The 26,454-nt window shown below is 48.2% G+C and overlaps 1 protein-coding gene and 1 long non-coding RNA gene across 6 annotated transcripts in view; both read left to right on the forward strand.

Annotated features, from left to right (window-relative positions):
• Positions 1-1,054: 1,054 nt before the first annotated feature.
• LOC123803170 (uncharacterized) lies at positions 1,055-7,706 on the forward strand. Of its 2 annotated transcripts, none has more exons than XR_015721255.1 (3): positions 1,055-1,289; positions 1,456-1,744; positions 6,734-7,706. It is a non-coding gene; the product is annotated as an uncharacterized LOC123803170 (long non-coding RNA). The 2 variants fall into 2 exon arrangements; XR_015721254.1 differs by having other exon boundaries at positions 6,978-7,706.
• A 16,157-nt stretch (positions 7,707-23,863) lies between these two features.
• The window catches only part of RGS9 (regulator of G protein signaling 9), a 65,292-nt gene continuing 62,701 nt past the window's right edge, over positions 23,864-26,454 (forward strand). For all 4 annotated transcript variants that reach the window (XM_045814063.2, XM_045814064.2, XM_045814065.2 and 1 more), the window contains exon 1: positions 23,864-24,079. In XM_045814063.2, the coding sequence (XP_045670019.1) occupies positions 24,023-24,079 (57 nt within the window). In that variant the 5' untranslated portion in view covers positions 23,864-24,022. The remainder of the gene's footprint in view (positions 24,080-26,454) is intronic.

The raw sequence follows: 26,454 nt of genomic DNA on the forward strand, positions 1-26,454 counted from the left end.
AGTAACTGTTAAGTGAGCCTAATTTCATTTCAAGTTTTGTGTTTACTATTACACTCTCTTTAATGTTATTAATATTAATAACAGTAACAAGTGATATCTATTCATTTGTTTACTCCTTCATCTCCCCTTAATACCCTTTGACGTGGACAGTCATTGGACCATCCCCATTTTACAGAAACTGAAGCACAGAGGGGTTAAGTAACTTACCCAAAGACACACAGCTAGTTAGTAAATACCAGATTTGAGGCTTGACCCCAAGTAATCTGATTTGAGTCTATATATACCCTTCCTTCTGTTTACTACTACAAGAGTTCTCATATTATTCTGAGATGACATAGATCTCTATGTATACAAGGGAGCCACTAGGCATGGTAATTTTTAAGAACGTGAGACATGAGAGAAACTATGGTTTACCTGATATTCACCAAGTGTCAGTCACTATTCTAAGTGCTTTTACATGCATTAGGTTGGTAATCTTAAACCAAATCGCCCCTGCCCCTCCCAAAACACAACGAGGAGGATGCACCAGTCTCACTGATAAGATGGAGAAAATGAAGTCCAGAAAGTTTCCATAACTTGCTTGAGATGCTAAAGCTAGGGGAAGTCCAGGGTTCACAGCCAGCCCACCTCGCAGGTAAGCATCACACTTCACTGCCCATTAACTCTGCTCTTCATTCTGACCTCAAAGCACTTGTCAGACAGGTGTCACTTCTCACCACTCGGTCGATTTTCTCCGATTAGATAAGGAACTGACGCTCAGAAAGTTGAAGCGACTTGCTGAGGGCCACACAGTGACTCGGTGGCAGCCTAGCCAGGGATCCAAAACCCACGGTATACTGTCTTCACTTCCCCAGGTTTTAGGGATGCGGTCCCAGGCTCGCTCTCTGCGGCAGATCCTCCCACTCTCACCTGAGGCTCCGCGGGGTCCCGCCGGGACCAGACCCCGCCCCCTGGCGGCAGGTGGGCGCAAGCGCAGCGCATGCTAATAAGCCCGAGGCGCGGCGCGCTCATTGGCTGGCGCGGATTCCAGTGGCTTTCCTGGGCGGAGGCCGAGGCAGAGTAAAGGGGCGCCGCCGGCAGCAGCAGCAGCAGCCGCCCCCGCCCCCGCACTCCGGGCAGCCCTCCTCCCCCGGGACGCCGGGGCGTGTGCGGGCCACGCGGGCGCCTTCGCCGGGGGCTTCCCCTCCTGTGGTCCGCTCGGGTTCTGCTTCTGAATCCATCCAGGGTCCGGGATGACGATCCGACACCAAGGCCAACAGTACAGGCCGAGGATGGCATTTCTGCAGAAGGTGAGCGCGGTCCTGTGCCCTGGGCCCTGGGCGGTGCGCGGGGTGCCAACTCTGGGAAGTGTCCGCGGAGATGCTGGGGAGGCGCGGGGCGTGTGGCCGGGAGTGGAGGGCATCCCTCCGGTCTTCAGTGACCGTGTATATTGTAATAACAACATTATCTGTTCAGGTTTCCAAGCTGCCGGCTGGTCCCGAAGAATCAGCAATGTTTGGGCGGAATGTCGGAGGGTGCAGAGCTTCCTATGCGCTCAGGCACGACTGTTCCGAGGGTGTTCTACACCCTTTCTCCCAGCGGCTCCCTCTAACTCCGGTGATCCACGGGGTCACCTGCACGTGAATGCCCCCCGTGTTGCTCTCCTTCCTTCCCCTGGCTCACTTCCCAGCTACCCACTGCCGCTTCCCGGGATCAGCCCTGTCACCAACACTATGAGGTCCAATTACTATCCCCAATTTTACAGGTAAGGAAACAGGTTGTTAAGGACCAAGACTGGAAGAACTGGTGCGATGCAGTGAAGCTGCTCTCACTACTACAGTGAAAATATAAAGTGTGGACCCTGCAGTGGACTGGAGTTTCCAATTCTGTGTGAGGAGTAGGGGAAGGCACCCCAAGTCCAGAACGCCTTGAGGCTGACGCTGAAGGGACTTCTGCGGAAGAAGGGAAGAAGGGAGGACCCAGGTGGTGGGGGTGGCATGTGCCAGAGCAGAGGTGCGTGGGAGTCCGGTGTTGGAGGCAGGTTGTTTGCTATGGCTGAGATTATTATACAGGGGGAGTGTGAGGCTGCACGGGCAGGCACAGACGGATCATACAGAGCTCCTGCACCTTTCAGAGGTGGCCTGATTTCCCCGAGAAGCAGCCACTGAAGAATTTGGAGCAGGTGAGGGATATGGTCAGATTCAAGCTCAAAATCAAGGTCAAAAGACCAGTCTGATGTGAGCAAGAGGAAGGATGGGAGGTCTTCTTTTCTGTGAGCTAAGAGAGTTCACCCAAGTCCTCCTGGGTTCACTACAACTCTAGCTGCCTAGAAAGTGACAGGCTTATCGGGGACTGGGAGAAAAGTGCCCAGTCAGAAGGTTGCTTCTTTCTGCTCTGGCTGCCATGCGTCCTTCTCAGGTCCAGTGAAGCTCTCGGAGAGACAGGCCCACCAGCCCCACTGCTGTCACCTCTGATTTCTGTTGCAGGGCCTGCTGGCTGGCACCCCACCAAGGAGGGCTCCTGGGCTTGCTTAAGATGTGGCAGAGGGGCGCCTGGGTGGCGCAGTCGTTAAGCGTCTGCCTTCGGCTCAGGGCGTGATCCCAGTGTTCCGGGATCGAGTCCCACATCGGGCTCCTCCACTGGGAGCCTGCTTCTTCCTCTCCCACTCCCCCTGCTTGTGTTCCCTCTCTCGCTTGCTGTCTCTCTGTCACATAAATAAATAAAATCTTAAAAAAAAAAAAAGATGTGGCAGAAAGAGGGGCGCCTGGGCATCTCAGTTGGTTAAGCTGCTGACTCTTGATTTCAGCTAAGGTCATGATCTCAGGGGTCATGAAATCGAACCCTGCATCGGGCTCCGTGCTGGGTGTGGAGCCTGCTTAAGAGTCTCTCCCGCCCTCTCCCTCTGCCCCTCTCTGCCTCTCTCTATCTCTCTTAAAAAAAAAAAAAATGTGGCAGGAAGAAAAAGTCTATAGTCCAGGAACTTCGCCTGGGAGCAGTGAGCCGATGACACACAGTGGACAGAAGAGTGTGGCTAGGCAGCCTGGTATGGCCCCTAACACCCACAGGGCTCTGTTCTGACTCCGGCCTGTCTCCTGTGTCCCGCTCTGGCCAGCGAGGGTCAAGGTGGACGAATTGTTCCTCCAAGCCTCTAAAATGTTTTTCTCTTCAGCATAGGGAGACAGTTGGGCCTGGGCGAGGACTACAAGCAGTAGGGATCTTAAGGAGGCTTGGACGGACTTAGAATTGCTTGTGGAGTATCATGGGTGGAGTATCATGAAAGGATTCTGGAAGATTCTCTTGGGTTCGCTGGGTCTTGAAGGGTGCAAGGGTGTTCTTGAGGCAGACGGGGTGTCCGAAGAGGGCAGGACACAGGATCGGGAGGACATGCATTGAGCTGGGGATCTGTCGCGTGTCAGTTGTTGACCAGAGTCGGCTGGTGATGGCCAAGTTCTATTTCTAGAGGGAGGTTCAGAATGTAACAGAAGTGAGAATGTAACCGAAATGAGGACTTTTTGAGGCTGGACACAGCTAGCAAAGCACGTGGACTTGGGCATCGAGACGGTGATTGGCAACAGAAGAGTTGGGTCCCACTGGGGAAGAGAGTGCTGTGGTTTGGGATCCTATCACATCTTTGCACAGCAAAGGGTATGATTAGTATGGTCCCCGGGAAGCCCTCTCTGGTTTATAGGAACACTCTGCTTCCTGACATCCTATGAAGAGTGACAGCCACTTAATGTGAGGGGAAACCGTGGGCGTGGTGGATGGGCTACGGTCGCTCCTGCTCCTGAAATGCTCATAGTGACGGTCTGGATTCTCCAAAATGCTTGATGTCATAGCTCAGTCAGCAGGAATCTGAGAAGGGAAACGCTAGGTTTGTTGTGGGGTCAGAGAGGTCACAGGTGACCTCCTTATTGCAGCACTGGTTTGTGGCCTCGGGAATTAGTTGTGAGAAGTCAGGATTCTAGAGAGCCAGGAAGCTGTGGTCTGGGCAACAGTGTGTGTGTGTGTGTGTGTGTGTGTGTGTGTTGGGGTGACAGTGTGGGGAAGGACCAGGAATCTTCACTGTGTCTAATTAAAGAACATACCTCAGAAGGGATGCGCGCAGAACACAAGATGAGGGGGGCCCAGAGAAATGCCCCAGCAACACCCTTTCTGGGAAGCTTTAAAATTGAGGTGCACCTTCTCTTGGTGGGCGATGTTCACCAAAGACGAGGAGATGGCCAAGATCACCTCTCCGAGACTTTAGGAGTCGGTCCTATGTTTTGCACATTAGATTTATTATAACTCTTTTTTAGGGAACCACTTAACTGAATTTACATTGGAAAAGGTCAGAGGAAAATTATTCTGGGTCCTAATGGAAAGACTCTTGTCTCAGTCTGTTCAGGCCACTGTAACGAAATACCACAGCCTGGGTAGCTTATAAACGACAGAAATTTATTTCTTCCAGTTTTGGAGGCTGGAAGTCTGAGACGCCAGCGTGGTCGGGTCTGGCGAGAGCCCTCTTCCCAGTCCCATACCTTGTGCGGTGTCCTTACATCGTGGACGGGGCGAGGGAGCTCGCTGGGGTCTCTTTTATTATAAGGGCACTGATCTCTTTGAGGAAGACTTTGCAGAAGGAAAATGAATGAATCACCAAAGTAGAGATTAGTAAAAGGTGATTGTGCCCACACCAAAAGACAGTTTGCAAACCGGGAGCAACCGTTCACATTTTGCTTACAGTTTCCAGAGGCATAAGCAAGAAATGACGCAGGTCAAGTTAGCCTTGCAAAATAAGCTCAATCAACCTTTGTTTGTATGACTAACCTGGTTTTTTGTTTTGTTTTGTTTTTTGTTTTTTTCTGCTTAGGGAATTTTCAAGGCTGGTCTTCATTTGTTTTGGATTTTAACAGTTTCCCCTTGTGAATGTTGGGGGGACACAAACATTCAGACCATAGCAACTCTTGAAAGACATACCTGGCACACACACGTTCCCCTCTGCCCAGCAAACCGCCCTTTGTACAAAGTGGGACCTTCCTGCTGGCAAGAAATCTGCCTCTTTTTTCCTTGTCTGTTTAAAAATAGTTCTTATTGATCCCCTTTGAAGCTTAGTTTCAAATTCTTCATAGACTGATTTTTTTTTTAACACAAAGGGAAAGAAAGGAACCTGCTGGTATTTTTATCAGAGAAGTTTAAATTTCTAATTGGCCCAGTGGATAAAACTCCTCCATCTGCTTAGAACCCCCCCCCCCCCAACCCAACTCTCTACTAATAAGATGGCCGGTTCATCCAGTGAAATATAGTATTTTTGGTAAAAGCTATTTATAACCTGAGAAGTTATGAGTGAAAGGAGGAAGTATTCAGCCATGTCATTAGAGACTAGCTCTAGCTTGACGGTGTGTGTGTGTGTGTGTGTGTGTGTGTGTGTGTGTGTTGGGGAAGAAGGCACCTCCGGCTGCCACCACAAGGAGGGACCCCCACAGCCCGTGGTTCCCTGGCCCCCCATGTCCAGGAGAAGCAGCCTCGTCCCAGCCCCTCCCATCGCCCCCCTGGCCTCGCCCCTCTGCTCCCTTGCTGCTGCGGGCGCCTGGTTGACCCAGTGGCCAAGATGCTGCCACCATTCCAGAGCCATCTGTGGGCCAAGAAAGTGTCCATGCAGATGAAGCGTGCAGTCAGTTCTGCCTGGGGAGCCGTGGGTGCCACCTGGGCCCCAGCCCTTCCCGCAGGCTGGCTGCGTGGCTGGCACTGTGTCTGGAACGGTTTCAACGGTCAGTGCACCTGATTCCAGCCCCTTTCTCAGGATGGTGGTTCAGCGGCAAATACTGGTTTAGCAACAGAATGAAGTAGGAATCCCAACTCCCCCTGACCCCCTGCTTTGACTTAGGACATTGTTTCACACTCCATCCCTCTTTGGGAAGGTGGGGCCTTCCAGCCTCAGGAGCAAGCTGGCTGAGTAGGGGTGGCAGGTAGAATTTTTCCAATTCAGGGCTCCCCTGCCCGATTGTCCTCCTCCAACGCGGCCAGGTTGGTGTAGACCTCCTTCCTCTCTACCTGGCTGAATCACAGGCTCCCTTCAACGTCTGCTTCTTCCAGGAAGCGTTCCTTGACCATTCTGATCACCTCTGCCCCATTTGAGGTCCTGTGCAGTTTGGATGCGTGTGGCCCACCTGGGGCACGCTTTGTGTTGAGTTCTGGCTGGGACCTGCTAACGCAGCTCCCAGCAGACAAAGCTTATGTTGTTTCTCTTTAGCAATCATAGAATTGGAGCCATAAGGATTCAATTACATTTTTCTCTCTGGATTAGGTTGTCTAGCTAAGTTTTTCTTATGTGGCTTTACTGACTGGTCCCTGAAGGGCGGACTGTGACAATGACGTCTATCGCTGGCACCCCCACCCCAGCTGTCACCGCTTCTCTGTTGCCGTAGAGAGTATCTGGTTCACATTCAGTGTTTTCATTTGCTCTTCACAACTACCTTTTTAAATAGATGGGACAGGAATTACATTTTTTCCCTTCGGTGGATGAAAATACAGAGATTCAGAGAGGCTAAATGATGGGCCAGGGTCACAGAGCTGATCTCAGACTTCCCAGCCTCCAGAACTGGGAGATGTGGGGCTCAATGTGGGACTCGATCCCAGGACCCTGGGATCATGACCTGAGTCGAAGGCAGACGTTAACCGGCTGAGCCACCCGGGCACCTTGCTACCTCTTTCTTTAAAAGCTTTCCAGGATCAACCCACACCCAGTCAGAATTAATCACTTTCTTTTGTATTTTGACAGCACGTGTATCCTGGCTGGTTTATGTACCTGTAGAGTTAGGGACATGGAATGATTAAGAGGATGAATTCTGGAACTGGACTGCCTGGGTTCACGTTTCACATCTCAGCCCTGCCGTGAATCAGCAGTGGGACCTTTGGAGAGGACCTCGGTTCCTATCCGTCCCTCTGGTACCTACCAGCATACTGGCTACAATGATCAATCATTCAGTAGAATCCGCTGGCCAGCCTCCTGTTTTGTCTTGCAGATTGAAGAATCAGCGAAAGACACAGAGAGCCAGAGATGGGGCCCAAAACGTAAAGCCAGAGGATCCCGTGATTACAGAATCAGGAGCCCTTGCAACACACAGGTGGCATCGTCTATGGCACAGGCCAGGGCCAGGGTAGACTACAGTTTTCTACAAATTAATTCAAACTGGAGGGACAGAACGCAGGGGGAGGGAGGAAGGAAAGGTGAATTCAGTGTCACTTTTGAAATCACTTTCCCTGAAGTTATCATTTTATGAATCTAGCAAGAGACATGCATACCTTGGAGATACTGTGGGGTTGGTTCCTGACCACTGTAATAAAGCAAAGATTGCAGTAAAGCGAATCAGATGAATTTTTTGGTTTCCCAGTGTATGTAAAAGTTAGGTTTACACTATACTGTGGTCTATTAAATGTGCAATAGCATTATCTCTGAATACGTGATGTACGTATCTTCAAAATACTTTATTTTAAAAAGACTTGATTGCTAAAATATGCTACCGCTCATCTGAGGTTTTAGTGAGTGGTAATCACTGATCACAGATCACCGTAACAAATATAGTGATAATGCAAAAGTTTGAGGGGCAGCTGGGTGGTTCAGTCGGTTAAGTGTCTGTCTTTGGCTCGGGTCCTGATCTCAGGGTCCTGGCATCCAGCCCCGCGTTGGGCTCCCTACTCAGAGGGGAGTCTGCTTTTCCCTCTCCCTCTGTGCCTCTCTCTCTCTCTCTCTCTCTCTCTCAAATAAACAAATCTTAAAAAAAAAAGAAGGTTGAAATATTGTGAGAATTACAGGTGTCAGAGACATGAAATAAGCAAATGCTGTTAGAAAAATGGAGCCGATAGATTTGCTTGACTCAGGGCTGCCACCAACCTTCAATTTGTAAAAAAACAGTATCTCTGAAGTGAATAAAGTGCCGCACAACAAAACAAGGTATGGCTGAAGTTTTATGAATTTTTTTCCTACTATGATGAATTACCTTGATTGATTTTTAGAATATTGAGTTATTCTTGCATTCCTGGGATAAACCCTAGTTGGATGCTTGATTTTTAAAAAGATTTTAATTAATTAATTAATTTAAAAGATTTAATTTATTTATTTGAGAGAGAGAGAGAGCACACACGAGGTGGGGGGAGAGGCAGAGGGAGAAGCAGGCTCCGCACTGAGCAAGGAGCCTGACATGGGCTCCATCCCAGGACCCTGAGATCATGACCTGAGTTGAAGTCAGAGGCTTAACCATCTGAGCCACCCAGGCGCCCCTGGATGCTTGATTTTATTTGCTAATATTTTACGGAAGATTTTGCATCTATATTCATGAATGGAGGCTTTTTGTTTTTTGTTTTCTTTCCTGACACCAATCAGTTCCCCAGTTTTCTAACAGTTCAGTTCAGTTCTGACACTACCTGGAGTTAGCATCAGACGCCACAGGTTTACGATCTCAGTCCTACAAGACTGCCCCCAGTTCAGATGCCCGTCCAAGTCCCAGGTCACCAGGACTTCCGAGGACTGGCTATCAATCCACAGCACCCCCAAGCACGTGGCTGGATAACTCACTAGACCAACTCACAGAACTCACAAACCACTTTACTTACTATTAGCAGTCGATTATAATGGACGTAATTTAGGAAGAGCCAAACGGCAGAGACGCACAGGGCACAGCACAGAAGGGTGGGTGGGGTGTTTGGAACTTCCAAGCTGTCTCAGGGTGAGCCACCTTCCCAGAACCTACATGTGCTCACCCACCCTGGAGCTTTCTGAACCCATCATTTAGAGGTTTATGGAGGTTTTAGGCATGATTGATTAAAACATGGACATTAGTGATTGACTCCAGCCCCTCTACCCACCCTAGAAGTCAGGGGATGGGGCTGAAACTTCCAACCTTCTAGTCAAGCCTTGGTCTTTCTGGGTACTAGCCCTAAGGGCCTCCAGCCACCGCCATCTCTTCAGCATCCAAAAGACACTCTTAACACTGCTGAGAGTCCAAGGGTTTAGGAGCTGTGTGCCAGGAACCTGGACAAAGCCAAACCTTCACTCATTTCCAAGGGCGGTAAGCTGCAGGGCAAGCTCTGAGGGATTTGGATTGGAGAGACCAATATTTTCAGTCCAGCCCGGCAGAGACCATCCTAACATCTCTTCTCCCACTGTGGGACTATGCACCTTGCCCTAGCTTGGTGGTCCCAGCCCTCTGCATCCCCCTTCCCCAACTCTCCACATGCTCAAACCTCCTGCATCCTACCCACTATCCTGAATCTCCCCAAAAGCTTCCAAAACAATCGCAGCTCGCTCTGCACCTGGTGGTGCTATTCCCACAGGAGTCTGGCATCCTCTAGCAGAATAATCAGGAACCGTTGTGGGGTGAGCAGCTCTGATACCTGCTCTTCCGTGTACATGTCTGGACTCAGTCTTTCACGACACAGCTTTTGGAGTCCACTCAGAATCTCATGGGTTGTTCGCATCACCTAGTATGACAATTTTCTAAAGCACTGACATAAGCTCTCTTGCCTGGTGCTATTTTCCTGGCTGCATTTCTTTTTTGTTTGTTTGTTTGTTTTAAGATTTTATTTATTTATTTGACAGAGAGACAGCCAGCGAGAGAGGGAACACAAGCAGGGGGAGTGGGAGAGGAAGAAGCAGGCTTCCCGTGGAGGAGCCTGATGTGGCGCTCGATCCCATGAATGCTGGGATCACGCCCTGAGCCGAAGGCAGACGCTTAACCGCTGTGCCACCCAGGCGCCCCCCTGGCTGCATTTCTGTCCCCAGGAGTCTTCTTTTTTCCACCCTCCTCTTGCTCAGGTGGAGCATGGGGACCCTAGGTTCTTCGGTCCTTTAATTATTCATTTGTCAGAGATGGGTGCTGTTGAGCTCAAACCCCAAGAGCTAGCTCTTCAAATTCCTGGGAATTCCTCTTTCGGGCCGCTCTTCAAATATATTAAATTATGACCAACGTAGATAAATGACAGCCGTTGTTGGGAGCATGTATAAAATATACACAAAGCCAGTCACTACTGGAATTTATAATTAGAAATAGAGAAAATACCTAAGAGCTATCTAGATAATTATAGCTATAATATCTCAACAAGGGACAAATTTTGACAATGTACCCAATGGAACTGAAGGGTCCTATTTGATTAGAAAATTATATGCAGTTAGTCTTAACATCAAGTACAGCGTCATAGGGGAAAGGAGCTGATTAAATACATGAATACAGGTTTTGGTTCTTGGATGAGCTAAATGGGTGTTGGAGGAAGTCATCAAGAGGACATTGATCACCAGTTGACCCTCAGGCTGGACCTGCGCAATCGGAGGCTCCTCACCCTCTCCCATTCTTGGAGTGTACATTCTGCCCGCTATTCCTACGGTGGGAGCCATTTTCAAGGACGTAGCCTTGAGAGAGCAAAGTGTGTTGAGATCATCTGAACAGTAAACATGACTAACCCCCATTAAGTCTTCTATATAAGCTTTTAAGATTCTGGTGGGTGGATGTGATTTACTCATCTTAGAGCCACCCATGACAAGCCTTGCTTATTAGACCTACTACCTACTAATCTGGGGTTTGCCTTTTTCTTTGGTCTCTCCTTGCCCTCTGTGTATGAGGAACAGTTTCAGATTTCACCCAGGAAGCTCCCAAGGTTTTGAACCAAAAACAGGGCCAATAGGTACTTATATTTCAGAAAGAGATCAAATATATAGAATGAAATCAATCATCAATAGAAAGGACAAAGAGACTATCTATAGAGACCCCAAATCCAAACTTGGTGACCTGGGAGCAACTTCGGGGAGGAACAGCTGGATAAAGGCTGTAAACAGAAAAGCTTAAACCAAGTTAATTGCATTGTATTCTAGCTTGAGAAAGAATATGGGGAGAGCATTTCTGAAAGGGATGTTCAAAAAACGAATTTTTATCTTACCTCCAATGCCACAGGAGAGAGTGCCTTTTACACATGAAAATAAATATCTGACAGATGTATCTGTAGAGTGAAGACACCGGATGCCATTAAACTTGGATATCTTTCTCCTTGTTGATTTCATGCTATTTGTCTTTAATACAACAGATCATAGTATAACAATCTGGTCTCCCATGTAGATCTTCCTTCAAGAAGGAACACACTGTTGGCAAATAAAATTATCCAGATGACTGAAAATTATATTTTTCACTAGAAAGGAATTAACTCACACTCTAGGTTTATACATCAGTCCCTTTTGAGTTTGGTTATCATTAGTGTGTCTTCTGAAGCCTGCTTACCTCTGTGCAAACTAATGAAACTAGGTTTCTGGCCCTACATAATGGAACAAGGGCACTCCAACCTATCCTCACCTCATCTTTAGGCAGGTTTTGCTTGAAACTGCAAATTTAGTAACATACTAGGAAGTTACTTCAAAGCTCTCCCTGACAGAGGTTTGTGCCAAACATGTGAAAGTACCTCATTAAGAACTTCTGTTGTTACTTCAGTAACTAGGCAATGCTGAGCAAAGTTCAAGACAATCCTTGTATTACATTTTATTCTGTTAGGGCAAGTTTCCAGTGAATGTCACTTAATGTCAGACATACAGCTCACTTACGTGGTTTTTAGCTACATTCTATTTAAAGTAGGTCCTTCTAGGAGTCCATGAACAGATTTCCTCGGTTTGTCATTCAGTAGTCTTAACTTAGAATTTCCGCTCGGAACAATTCACGTTTTTTCCCCCCCAAATAATTTTTCTCATTATTTTATAATTATATATTGATAGTATTTGCTCAATATTGAGATATTATCTACTGTCCATGACATGTAGGAGGAAGGGCAAGGAGGGCTTACTTCCTATTCCAAATGTTACATGTTTGTAGTACTTTGTTAATTATGGACCATGTTCTCAAATGTAACCAACCTTACTGAAATCCAGTCAGATGATTTTCAAAAAAGTACTTCTGAAACGTCTTTTGAGAAGTGAGAGTGCCTTCTGAGCAGGTCTGTGCCCAGGTGAATGATTTCTTTGTCAGTATTTCCCAAAATTTGTTCTGGGAAAAACCGCACTGGAGAGATATTAATAGGGTGTTACTCAAAAGTTTCTGTGGTCAAAATGCTTGAGAAACACCAGGCTAAACAAAGTTAGACAAGTTCCATTACTGCAGGGCTTTTCAGAACAATTTAGTGTTCTGTTATTAACTGTGCCAAGAGACCATAGTTCAAATTCAAAACTTATTCGTCCATTATGCTAAACACCTATGGTAAAAGCTTTATGTGAAGTATTCTATAACACGATCTTGTAAAATAGTTTCACCAAAGAACCCATACCACTGTACAGTCACACACAGTAGGAGAGATGGCAGACATTACCCTCACTTTATTTATTATTATTTTTTATCCTCACTTTAAAATCGAGGACAATTGAGTTCAAATGTTTAGACAGTACGCCTGTGGCAAGAAGAGAAAGAACCCAGGCCTGTATCCGGCAAATACTCTGCAATGGCGAGCCTCCCATTTCCCCCTTGGTAAGAGGTCCTTCTTTATTCCAAGCCCTCACCCTCCTCTCCCACAGGGAGGTATTCCGACCTCCTTCCAAATTGCCCTCTGCCTACTGCCCCTTTACCCCGTTCTTCCTGGGCCACAGTTTCTCATGGTTCGACCCGATTCCTGTCTCCCGTGTATCCGGCCACAATGAAATACTGAGGCACTCATTTTTGCTTAAACGGACAAGGAGAGCGTTCTCTCCGGTACACAGGAACGGACCCTAAACTACGTATTTTTCAACTGGGGTGTCGCCACTATTTTCTACAAGCCAGACGGCCTCGAGAAGTCATCAAAACGAAACAAGTCCACAGCTCTGGGTATTCGAGGGCCGATCGCGAGGCATCAATTCCGGGACAGAAGACGCCCCCACGCCACGGCTTCAGGGTGGCCCCTCCGGGAAGCCTTCCTCCCCGCCCCCAGCACCGCGGCGTGCGGGTCACTTCGAGCAGGCGCCTCGCAGCCCCGGGACCCGCCTTCTGGGGCCGGCGCCCACCTCCCTCGCCTCCCAGGGCCAGGGCCCACCAGGTGGCACTGAGTTCAATGTCCACCCCACACCCTCCAACCCGTCCCACTGCAGCGGGCGGGGCAGAGCCGGAAGTGGCCCTCAGCGGAAGTCCGTCTTCCGAGAGTCGCCTTTCCTCTCTAGGAGTTTGGAGGTATCCTCACCTCTATGGTCTGGACTCAGATGAGCGGTCTGGCGGGAAGGAAAGGGGGCGCCGGCCCGCCGGGTAGAGCACCCATCTGTGTCTTTGGGACACCCTGCTGCTCTTTTTTACGTGTGCATCTGGCAGCACTAGCGGCAGAGAGTTGGGAATTGCCATAAATGGAGATACGGGCTCACAATGGGGCACCCTGGAATATCTCCAGTTTTCTAGGTGTTTGTTTTTGTTGTTGTTGTTGTTTTTAAAGATTTTATTTATTTATTTGACAGAGATAGAGACAGCCAGCGAGAGGGGAAACACAAGCAGGGGGAGTGGGAGAGGAAGAAGCAGACTCATAGCGGAGGAGCCTGATGTGGGGCTCGATCCCATAACGCCGAGATCACGCCCTGAGCCGAAGGCAGATGCTTAACCGCTGTGCCACCCAGGCGCCCCTATTGTTGTTTTTTAACAACACTGCTCTATCTATCTAATCTATCTATCTATCTATCTATCAATCAATCATCTATCTACCTATCTAATCTATCCATCTTTTTAAAGGTAAGCTCCTTGCCCAAGGTGGGTCTTGAACTCACAACCCAGAGATCCAGAGAGGCATGTTTTACTCACTGAGCCAGCCAGGCTCCCCTCTAGCTGTTTCTTTAATTAGCGGATGCGCACATACCTTTTTATTGACATGACGTCTAACTTTAAAACAGTAACACAGGTGAAGGGACCCTAAATAATTTTTTAAAGAAGGTTTTACATAGGAAGTATCTTTTGAACTTGAACCCCAGGCCCCGGCTGGACCTGCTGCTCCTCTATTCTTACAAACCCAGCCCTTTTGTTCCCCTAACACTGCGGGGATGAGTGGGCACACCTGTCCTTCCCTTCACCCCCCAGGGACCCAAGTGGCTCATCTGTTGATTCAGAGGTTCGTATTAACCAACTTTTACATACCCTCTTATTTGGATTTTCTGTTGTAAAAGGAGAAAGGGAAGACTATGCAAATATAAATACAGAGTGTAGTAATATTAGAATTGCCTAGGTTTGTTTTATTTTTGTAAAAGATTTTATTTATTTATTTGAGAGAGAGAGACAGAGAGAGAGAGCTGGAGCACGGGGGAGGGGTAGGGGGAGAGGAAGAAGCAGACTCCCCGCTGAGCAGGGAGTCCAAAGCGCCCAGGGGATCCCAGGACCCCAGATCAGGATCTCAGGGGAAGGCAGACGCCTGCCTAACTGGGCCACCCAGGTGCCCCAGAATTGTCTAGGTTTAAACGTAATCGCATCTAACACAAGGGCGTGGTGAAATAAGTTCATTCTGGGCAAACAGATGGTAAATAGGCAATCCTGTTGAAAAACTACTCGGCATTCTATATCAAGGGCCATTTAATGTGTTTTAGGTTCTGCTCAGCGACATACCATCTGCTTAATAGTCATCCCAAGCAGATAATCCAAGGGAAGGGAAGAGTTGCTCTCCTCAAGTGATTCTGCAGTGGACAGCTGTTGATTTTGCTTGCCCAACAACCAGTTTTCTTTTTTCCCCCTGATTTTTCTGTGGGAAACCACCTGAACCTCAGTCCACTTCCAGGGTGGGCACGTGACCAGGTCTGGCCAATCAGGATATCCCAGCATGGCCGGCGGTAAGGCGCGAAGTCAGGACCGGGCTGCCCGGTTCCCACTCCTGGTTCTGCTGCTTTGTAGGTTCATGGACTTCAGCTTGTTATTTATCTTCTCTGAGTCTCATGTTCTCATTTGTTGAAAGAGGTTATTAACGACAGACGTCTGCTTCATAGGGTTGTGCTGGGGACTAATGAATGAAGAAGGTACACTAATGCTTGTTAGGTATGACTATTATCATTGCCTCCAAGCAAGCTCTTACCACCCTTCCTTTTTTACGGTTCCTTTTGCCTTCCGCATATTGTAATATCGTCTACTGCATGATCCCAGAATTATATTTTATATCTTTCTTTCCCACTGGAAATACCCTGAAGGCAGGACTGTATCTTATTCACTTTTATACCACAGGTGCTTAAACAGTACCCACCCCAGAAATGGTGCTCAATAAAGGCTTAGCTGGACAAAACAGAATACTCTCCAACACAGAGCAGAGAAATCAGGAAGAGTTAATGAAAATGTAATAAATGCTAGATATGAAAAGGAAGTAGAGAAACCCACATGAAGTCAGAAAAATTTTCCTACAAAAAATGGCCTGATTCCTGGGGATTACAGATTCCATTTTTTCTTGCTCAGGGACTTGTTCTCATATAATGGGCAGATGAGTTCCAGCAACAGACTGCTACCTATTATTGTTTCCTTTTCCTGATTTAGAATGCGTCTGTTCCCTTGAGTCTCTTCCCTTGGAGATTGTCAGGAGAAATGACAGTTGCCTTTGGAGAGATCAAACCCACCCTCAGGATATCAGATACCACCCTGTAAACCCAATACTCATATGCAAAATTCACACAGATAATGCAAAGTGAACAGGGAGCTTAAAGGGGGGAAGGCTTCATTAGGGGCATGAGGGCGTAGATCAGGCCAGCCAGGAAACCTTTCTCATGGGTGATCACCAAATCTCTGATGGTGACACTGGGTTTGTAATAGCATCACCCATTTCTCTGCCATACCCATCTGAGACTCAAAAATTCATAGAGTTGGAAGAGATGGACAGGTCTATATAGTTTACCACTAAGCGTAGTGTAGATCTCATCTTCAACATCTGAGACCATGGTCACGTAAGCTAAGAACACTCCAACGACACCCAGTTTCCTGGTCCAAGAGATAACCTATTTAGTTTATGGGACAGTTCTAGTTGCTAGAAAGTTTTCCCACTGGGTCCTAATGTTGTCGGAAACTGACCTCCGTGCTCTGGAGCTGAAATGTAACACAAAGACAGAGTTTGGGGATAAAGAGGAACGATAGTTTCATTACGCTGCCAGGCAAAGGAGAATGCAGCAGGCTAATGCCTTCAAAATTGCAGCCCCGCCCGGGGTAAAAGGCTGCGGGGTTTTATAGGAAAATACAGGATCTGGGCAGTTGCGATAGGAATCTGGTCCGTGCTGCCAGCCAGGGTGGTCACATCTTCAAGGTGGTCTCATTATTAGCGCTGGCGCCAGCCGTTGGACTCTCGTTACTAAGTATACCTTGAGGTCAGCAGGATGTCAATATTGACACCAAGTTCCTGGAATAAAGGGTGCCACAGAAAAACAAGTAAAGGGGAGCAGGAGGCTTTGAGAATGAGGAAGAGAAAAAATGGTTCAGTTTACAGTCAAGCCTTGCTGAAGCATTAGTGTACCCATTGTAATGTCCACGTGTCTTTATGTTTCTATAGTGGTTTCGCTAATTGCTCTTTATGTAACTATGTCCTAATTCAGGTTTTGCTAATCCTTAGCTATCTTTGGTGCCACACCATGATTCTAACAGAGAAGGACTTCCAACTCTCATCCACTATCTCTGTGGTCACCGACGTCACATTGGTAAGAGTATTTACACCACAGCAATGGGCAATGCCACAAATCATACTGACCTCCTGCCAAAAACCAAAACCCAAACCCAAATCCATCCAGAAACCACTACTTACAAGCCACCGGCTGCCCTTATCCTTGGTGAAACTCATTGATTAGGAGGGGATGTAAGAAATGTGCCAATTATCTACAACCGAAGGTTGTGAGTGGAAAACGGGAGGCACAGACGCCAGGTGGAAGGAGCGGGGAGGAGGGAAGCATCTGCTCAGAATGCAACTTGATCTGGATTCTGACGGAGGGCAGCAGAGAGCAGTTGCATTTGTCAAATACAGGCATGAGGGGATTATCAGCAGAACAACTGGCAAGAGAAAAGACACAATGGTGACAAAAATCCACCACATGCTGGAGAAAAAGCACGTTTCAGTCCTGGCTAGAAAAGGACCCTCGTGTTGATAAGCAGGGAAGCTGTGGCTGAAAAATCACATTGGTCCCAACCCTGAAAGAATGAACCTTATTAGGGAGGTGGATGGGAGCCACTACAGCTTTTTGAGAAAGGGAGGGACATTCTAATAGCAATAGCTTGAAAATTAATTCTCTGCATTTGCACTTTTAAAAATCGAGGTATAATTCACAGACCATAAATGTGCCCCTCTTGAGTATACGGTTCAACGGGTTTAGTATATTCACGAGGTCGTCCAACCATCACCTGCTGTCTAATTTCAGAACATTTTCATCACCCAAGAAGAAACTCCATACTCACTAGCAGCCACTCCCCAGGATTCCTTCCTGTCCTAAGGGTTTGTACTTTTTTTTTAAAACAAAGATTTTATTTATTTATTTGAGACACACAGAGAGAGTATGAGCAGGGGTAGAGGCAGAAGCAGACTCCCCAATGAGCCCGGAGCCCAATGCGGGACTCGATCCCAAAACCCTGGGATTATTACCTGAGCCAAAGGCAGACACTTCACCAACTGAACCACCTAGGCGCCCCTGGAGGGTTTGTACTTTTTACAAAACACCAAATCTGGTGTCTGTACAGTGGCCTGAGGTTTGAACCCAGAGGGACTGGCTACTGAAGATAAACAGAGAAAGGGAAAGCACAACTGGTTTTCCCAAGGTTCAGGGGATATATCCACACAGCTCTCTGTTTCTCTTTCCCTCTCTATTGAACTAGAGAAAAAGAGAAGAAAGAAAGGAGAGAGAGAATGCATTATTAGATCCACACATGGGAGCAAAGAGAAATGAGCAGGGGTGAAGTAGGTCTTCAAATGCAACATCTGAAAAAAGCGAAAGTTACAGATTTTAAAAGATATTCTTGCAGGGGCTAAAGTTTTTGTTTCCTTTGCATTTCCTTTATGGGGCCGGCTTCCTATACCCTTCCAGACATTGCCATTCCTGGGGAAACCTAGGGAAAAGCAGAAGGGGAAGGGACTTTGAAAAATCCCGTTTTGGAAAGCCTTAAGAAAGACATTTGCTCTCTGCTGCCCTCTCGTCTCTTCACGGAAGGCAGTGATGGCTGCTGGCAGGAGGGAGAGGGCTGGGGACCTGGGCTGTGGTGTCTGAGTCACCCACACAAGCAGGGGGAGAGTCCGAGTGTCAGCAGAGGACCCCAGGCTGCGTGCTTTTGGTTTCAGCATCCTCGCAGGATGGGCACGGCAGGTTTGATGACAGAAGGGGACTTCAGTGAGACTAAGACTCCTGGGCTGCACTGAGTGATACATTTTCTTGGGGTCTATTCTCCTAAAGTGGTCTTTCTTGCCTCTCACCCCCACCCCTCTGGTCATTTGTGGCAGGAATGTTTGGGGTATTGTAGATGGTAGCACTCAGCACTTTTTTAAATTAATTTTTTTAAAATTTAAATTCAATTTAGTGAACATACAGTGTATTATTCGTTTCAGAGGTAGAATTTAGTGACTCATCAGTTTGCATAGAACACCCTGTGCTCATTCCATCACGTGCCATCCGTAATGCCCGTCACCCAGTTATCCCATCCCCCCACCCGCCTCCCTTCCAGCAACCCTCAGTTTGTTTCCTACAGTTAAGAGTCTCTAATGGTTTGCCTCCCTCTGTTTTTATTTTATTTTTCCTTCCTTTCCCCTACGTTCATCTGTTTTGTTTCTTAAATTCCGCATATGAGTGAAATCATATGGGCACTCAGCACTTCGGCATGTCTGTTACAGGGAATCCCATTTTTGGGGTGTCTGGTTTAAGTTCGGAGGGGCGTGGTTTTGCAGGGAACACTAAATCCCACTCAACCAGCCTTGGGGCTGATGGAGATTCTTATTCTACTTAGAATACGAAAGTCATATGGTTTAAAAATAGGAGAGGACTTTTGAATTAATCAAATCTGATACTTTCTTATTACTAATAAGAAACTAGGGAATTGGAGAGATTAGGTGACTTGATTAGAGATTAGGTGACTTGATCCAACTAATTCACAGTGACAGAAAAGCGACCAGTGATTGTCTAGGGATAGGAGGGGGAGGGATCACAAAGGAAACTTCTGGGGGTTATGGATATGCTCCCTCTCTTGATCATGGGTATGGTTTCACGGGTATATACATATATCAAAACTTGTAAAATTATACACTTTAAATACGGTGCTTTTGGTGTATGTCAATTACACCTCAATAAAGCTGTCTAAAAAAAGTCACACATCCTGTGAGAAATAGAGCAGGGCCCAGAACACATATCTTGTGCCTTGAGGCCTTCACACCTTCCCTTAGCCCCAACGCTGTCTTAAAACCAAAGCCTACTTCAAGTTGTGAAAAATGCCTTTTCTCTTAATGTCATTTTTAAAAACGCCACAGCTCCAAATTTTTTATAATGTAAAATAATAACACCCTTCACCAGAAAGTAGCAGACGTCACTTGAGAAAGTTCCGGTGTGACCTGGTCCATAGACAGCAGTGTACCCCACAGAGCTGGGAGGCGGGTGGGGACAGAGCAAGGCGTGGTTTTATTCTCTTTACCTGTTTATCTCTGGTGGTCCTCATGAAAGGTATGATCTCTGGATGCATCCAGACAATGTAATTTAGGATAAAGGATAAAGGATGGGGTTTTCATAGGACTGTACTTTGTGATGTACTGTACTTTTGATGGCCCCTAATGGGCCAAGATAATTTCTGAGCAATCCCTAGATGAGGAAGAGGCAGGGAACCTTCCAGAAAGGTTCTAAGTTCTCTTTTTCTTCCAGTCTCCCAGATCGAACAACCAGGGCCACTAGGTGTGGCCAGCTTCCCGAGGTCTAACATAGCTTCTTTGTGGAGAAGGTGAAATTATGGTGAGGGGGGGCGCCTCACCCACACTTGGCTTTATTACAGAACCAAAGCTGACCAATGGGTACACAGAGAGATTCTGTCTGGCTGGCCTGGTGTGCTCACTGTGGGAAAAGAAGGCCCTCTGGTTTCCCTACAGAATATGTTTTCATGAGCGATTGCTTCTTCTAGCAGGTGCTAGGAAGAAACATTCATGCATGGAAGGTGTTTTTTTTCTCTAAATGATTCTGTAGGATTGCACATGTAATACACACTTGTAACGAATTCAAACAAGACAAAATTATATGAAATGCAAATGAGGGGTAGAAAAAGGTAGTGGCCCGGGAAGTCAGATGAGCTCGACGTGATTTCTGTCTGAGTCAGGGAGACATCTGTGCAGGTGGGGGGGGGGGCGTTACTGAGCTGTTCAAAGTGCTTGGGGACACAGGATCAACTCTGAGAACTATCCTCTGGGCTTCTGCGTTATCAAAGACATTTAACACGTCGTGCTGCTTCTTCATGGTTTCCCTACCCTGTGTCCCTCCCACCTCTAGAATTCGTTGCCCTCATCTGCATGGCCCTGTGCTCCAGGAGGCTGACCCTAACAGGTACATCACCCAGGCTCCGCTGCCCCCTGACTTCTGGTCAGAACTGAGCAATGGGGGGCAGGCACAAGAAGGAGAGCGGGTCAGAGTATTTATTCCCCTGGCATGCTGTCTAGCCATGGCTGTGTCCCTCCAAGATGACAGCCCTGCAAGGCAGCCCCTCCACCAAGGCTCTGGCCCCCCGGGCCTTTAAGTCTGGTAATAGCAGTGGCTTCCATGGCTGTCGATCTCTGGGTGGCTTGACCTCTCTTAGGGGTTCCCTTGACCCTGCCCCACCTCTAAGAAGACCCTTCGTGAAGTCTCTGCCTGGAAGTGGTCTGATACATCCATCCTGTGGGAATGAACCGTTGAAGATTTTGTCTCCCCTCCCAGTCCAGGAGCTGGGAGCGTGGCTTTCTAAAGTCTTTTCTCCTCAGCGCTGAGCACAGTGCACTGAACGAAACTGTTGAGCAGGCCAGGGACGTTTAACTGGGAGGTGACCTTAGACCTGGGTTTTAAAGGACACTGCTGTATGGATGACCATGTCATTGTGCTTGGGTGATGTTTATCCTACAGGGGAAAAGGTTCAGGCCCATGTCGATCACACGGAATAGTATCCAGGGCAACATGACCACTTTAGGGTCTGAATGACACCCTTTTGTTAGTGAGGAGGAGGCCTTTGATGACAATAGTGACAATGATGATGACGGAATGCTCACTTACCTGACTGAGTCATGGGAGGATTTCAGTTTTGTACCATGTCCCTCTACCATGTGGCAAGATAATGTTTGCTTTAGGGAGTCGATCCATTTGTTGAGGTCTGGGTTATAGACTGTGTCATGCTCCAATTCTAAGAGTACCGTTGGATGAGGTTTGACAAACTTACTTTCCTGTGTTACTACATTCCCACTGAGATATAGAACATTGCTATCACTCCAGAAAGTTCCCTTACACCTGTCTCTGTTTAATTCTTGACCTGAAGCCAACCATTGTCTGATTCCTGCCCACGTCCCTCTAACGGATCTCCCAAGATCTTGTGTCCAATGCATTCCTCACCAACACCCCGCCCCCCCGCCCCGGCCCGGCCAAACAATGCTAATCCTGGCCTCTGTGCCTATTCTTTTGCTGTTACCTGCAGGAACCCCTTTTTCCTTTAGGACTCCTCTTTCAGGAAGTCTCCCTGATCTTCTCTTCCACTCGGGCTAGATAAGGTGCCCTTCTACAAAGTTCTGTCTTGCATTGAATGGATCTCCATTTTTACAGATTTGGTTTATAACATATCTTTGTTCAAGTATTCTTCTCCCCCATGAACGTGTGAGCTCCTCGAAACAGGGACTGGGTCATATTCCGCTCTAGCACAATGCCTGGCATGCAATTGTTCGTCGTTTAAATGAATAGGTGAATTAAATCAATTCTATTTTTCAGGACACTGTCACTAAAGTCTTGACACATTATGCGCTAAGCCCCTTTGGTTGCAAGAAACAAAGACTCAAGATACTGGAGAGGATTTGTGGAGATGCACGTGCCCTTGGAAAGGCAGGGAGCCAGGTTAGCCCTAGGGACTTCTTGGTCTACCTCTGGGCCCCTCCTCTGCTCTTAGCCTGTTTAGTTTCTTTGCTTTTTTTCCCCCCCAATGGACTTCCTCTGCTCATTTCTGTTTCCTTGTAACTTCACCTTGCACTTGGCCTTAGCTTCCTCTGGCCCTGACTTTACGTCTGTCTGGCTGAAGTCGACATTTGTGAAGGTAACACTCCAGCAAGCTCATCTAAGCTCTTCAGATCCATAGCATGGCCGCAGCCTGAGCAGGGAGTGGCTGCCAGCTCACATCCTCAGCATCCCTGGTCCAATGAGCTAAGGGTGGGTGTGTCCCACAAAGCAAGGGTGCTCCTTGGGCAGGGCCTGATAGAAGGGAAGGAGAAGACACTGGCAGGCATTATGGGGTCTCTTCTACCCGATTACTGAGCAAGAGCTCATGTATTTTTCCTGCTTTTGCTCCTGAAAAGTTGAAGTTTTCTCGTCTTTGATTGTAGGAAAGCCGTTTTCCTCCTTTCCACTTAGGGTTTATAGAATCAAGGAACATTGAAGCTGGAAAGAAACTCATAGTTCACCCTCTCCAGCATATCCCAGTGTGTGTTCTATATAAGTCCAGGCCCAAAAGACACTCCATTAAAAAAAAAAAAGAGTCATATTTGGGTATGGATATCCCAACACTTTTCTTGGATTGTAGTTCACACCAGGAACATAGTGGCCTGGTTTGCTTAGTAGGATCTTTGGTCTTCTGCATGGTTGGATATCTTCTGCACTTGGGTCCTGGATTCTCTAAAGCAAAAGTGAATGGTGGACCACTCTCAGAGGGGACCAGCCATGAACCACTTGAAATTGTTTGCAAACTTGAGTCAATGTTGTGTGAATTGTGTGTCTTCTGTTGTGTGTGGATGTGCACGCATGTGCCATGACCATGTTCCTGAGAGGGTGTCCAGAGCTTTCATCTTCAGGTATGACCAAAAATAGGGCTATGGATAAGAGCCACTGCTTTAAAGGGACAGTGATTGGTGTGCCCTCCTGAGTCAATCTCTTCATTGTTCTTCTTCCAACTCAAACATTTTATCTGCCACAATAGATCGCCATCCAGCTAATATGAAAAAATAAGATGCTTCACAGACAAAGAGTCTTGCTGATTACTCAGGAAGGTCATTTTTCATTTTCTAGATATAAAAACACTAAGAACCAGAGAAGGAAAATATAACTTGCTTAGATCAGGCAGCTGGCCCAGTAGTGACTGCATCTTTCCTGTCTTCCTCCCTCCCTCCCTCCCTCCCTCCCTCCCTCCCTCCCTCCCTCCCTCCCTTCCTTCCTTCCTTCCTTCCTTCCTTCCTTCCTTCCTTCCTTCCTTCCTTCCTTCCTTCCCCCTTCCCCTCTTTCATTAACCAACACCTCACCAATCCACTTGTGATTTGTTTCCCTAAACACCGCTAAACCTTTGTTAAGGACTAAGCACTGTGTTACACATATCCCCATTAAATGATATAGCAACCCGTCTGTTGGATATGACCATCCCATTTTTCACCTTTATCTTTCAGGTAAGGAAATTGAGGCTTAGAATTTAAGAAACTTGCCCAAGGTTGCCCTGCTAGTTAGTGGCAGAGCTGGGATGGGAAAGACCATTTTTTTCCACCGCGCTCATTAGTGAGGCTGCTTTGTCTCACTTCTGCACATAACTCACTTCTGCCCCAGATGAAAAGGCAGCTCTCTGCGACAGATCCTCCCACTCTCGGGGGCGGACACTCCCGGGTCTCACCTGAGGCTCCCCGGGGTCCCGCCGGGACCAGACCCCGCCCCCTGGCGGCAGGTGGGCGCAAGCTCAGCGCATGCTAATAAGCCCGCGGCGCGGCGCGCTCATTGGCTGGCGCGGATTCCAGTGGCTTTCCCGGGGCGGGGGCCGAGGCAGAGTAAAGGGGCGCCGCCGGCAGCAGCAGCAGCCGCCCCCGCCCCGCACTCCGGGCAGCCCTCCTCCCCCGGGACGCCGGGGCGTGTGCGGGCCACGCGGGCGCCTTCGCCGGGGGCTTCCCCTCCTGTGGTCCGCTCGGGTTCTGCTTCTGAATCCATCCAGGGTCCGGGATGACGATCCGACACCAAGGCCAACAGTACAGGCCGAGGATGGCATTTCTGCAGAAGGTGAGCGCGGTCCTGTGCCCTGGGCCCTGGGCGGTGCGCGGGGTGCCAACTCTGGGAAGTGTCCGCGGAGATGCTGGGGAGGCGCGAGGCATGTGGCCGGGAGTGGAGGGCATCCCTGTGGTCCGTTAGTGCTGCTTGGTGTTATTAAATGACTTACTTGCTGTGTGTTTGTGCGTGCGTGTGTGTGCGTGTGTGTGTGTATTTTAAAGACAATAATGATTAGGTTTCCACGTAACCTGTTTGTAGTGGAGACTCTGAAGCCAGGGGCGATGGTCCGCTGGAACCTGGAAAACAACCTGTTACTCTGGAGAGGAGGGCGCCAGAAGGCTGTTCAGCCGAGGCTGTGTCAGATTTCAGACAGAAGCCCAATATTATCCTAAGATTCCCAGAGGTTGAATGAACATTTTTGCCATTTTTCGAATCCCAAGTTACAGTATTTTTAAGTAGGAGTGTGTGTGGTGCGTACACATAGACCACAGAAATGGTGTGATTTGCAGGGTAATTTGTAATTTTGTAAGAGCCCCTCGATTCCTCATTCAAGTATGTGTATTTGTGGATCTCGTGTCTGTCTGGCGGCAGAGGTCAGAGCCTTTCCCTTCCATTACAAAGGCTTTCCCAGACCAAGTGGACAGGCACAGGGTATCCATCCGTGGACACTTGGGATGCGGTATGTACCTTGTAGGGTGATGTGTTGGGTTCCAACTGGCTCATTTTTGTTCTAGACTTTTGAGATAACCAGTGTCAGAGGAGATGGACAAAGGATTAGGTCCCAGGTCGCTTGCCCAGCCTTCATCCCATCTACAGCCATTTTTCACGGTGCAGTCCGCCTTTTTAGGCTTATCTTGTTCAGTAGAATTAGCTGAATGCTTTGTGACAATTAAGAGCCCTGCCCTGAGCCCTTAGAGCTCAGCAGATTGGGGTAGTTGGTGACCAGCTGTCCTGATTTGACCAGGACTTTCAATGCTAAAGTCTGGACAGTTCCAGGCACAATGGAGACAGTTGGTCACGCGTGGACCACCTACTTCAAGAAGCTGATGCGTATTCCAGATAGTACAGCTGTGAGGATAACCCATAAAAAGAATCCTTAGAGCCTGTATTGCAGACACCAGTTCCTAAAAGCAGAAGAAACCACCTAAGTCTGATATCTGAAAGCCATAAATCATTTCCAGGATTCTCCCGGGTCTGCCCTCGTCTCCCAGACAGGGCGGCTCTGGCTTGGAGGCTCAGAGGGCAATGGTCTGGAGACATTCTGTTTTCCGACTCTTGACACTCTTTTCCATCACGACTGTTACCTGGTAGATTTTCCTCTCTACCTGGCCTTCTTTTTTTTTTTTTTTAAAGATTTTATTTATTTATTCAACAGGATAGAGACAGCCAGCGAGAGAGGGAACACAAGCAGGGGGAGCGGGAGAGGAAGAAGCAGGCTCCCAGCGGAGGAGCCTGATGTGGGGCTCGATCCCATAACGCCAGGATCACGCCCTGAGCCGAAGGCAGACGCTTAACCGCTGTGCCACCCAGGCGCCCCTCTACCTGGCCTTCTGACCGGTGTCTTGGTTTCCAGCCTCCCTCTATACCCGCAGCCTGCCTACCTCCACAGTATGCTTCATAAGCACATTGATTTTCTTCCTTAAGCTAACGCTGATCTCCTCAGCCTAAAACCCTCCGCTGGCTTCCCACGTTCACAGGATTAAGAACAGCCTGCTCAGTGCAGGCCCTCGGGTCCTGCTTCGACCCCCTCTCTCTTTGCCTCCCACCGACCTGCCCTCCAGGGAAACAAAACAAAGCAGCCACAGTCCTCAGTGGGGCTCCTGCCTCAAGGACCTCTCTGCCTTTCTAGGAACCCTGTGCCCGGTCATACGTCAGGCTCCTTTCCCGAGAAAGCCTTTTCTCCCCTTCTCACCTGCCAATTTCCCCCTCTTCCGCTGTGAAGGCCAGTTCTCCCCAGCCCCTGGAGCCGAGCCACTTCTTTCGCTGCCCCACAGACTCTGCCCACAACCCCAGGACTGCTCTATCCCTTTGCCTTGTGGGGAGGGACCCGCCTGTTTGTGTATCCTGAGGTCCCCAGAGCTCAAGAGCCCTGCCAGGGGGTCCTTCCCGAAGAGGCTGCTGAACTAGATGTCCAGCCTTCAGGAGAGGGACGCAGACCAAAGGAATGTGGACATGGATGCAGTGTCATTCACCACTCAAGGAGTATTCGATGAAATATTCAGTGAATATTTATAAAGTGTGTTCTGCCCCATAGTGGGGGCGTTCATGCATTATCCCAACTGGTCCACAAGACGGACGTTATCATCACCATTTACAGAGAAGGAAACTGAAGGTCAGAGAGGTGACTTGCCCCAGTCATATAGCCACTAAGGGGTGGAACCAGGAAA

Source organism: Ursus americanus, chromosome 23, assembly GCF_024610735.1.
Source record: "Ursus americanus isolate L20-20 chromosome 23, mUrsAme1.1.p, whole genome shotgun sequence".
NCBI classification, from domain to species: Eukaryota; Metazoa; Chordata; class Mammalia; order Carnivora; family Ursidae; genus Ursus; species Ursus americanus.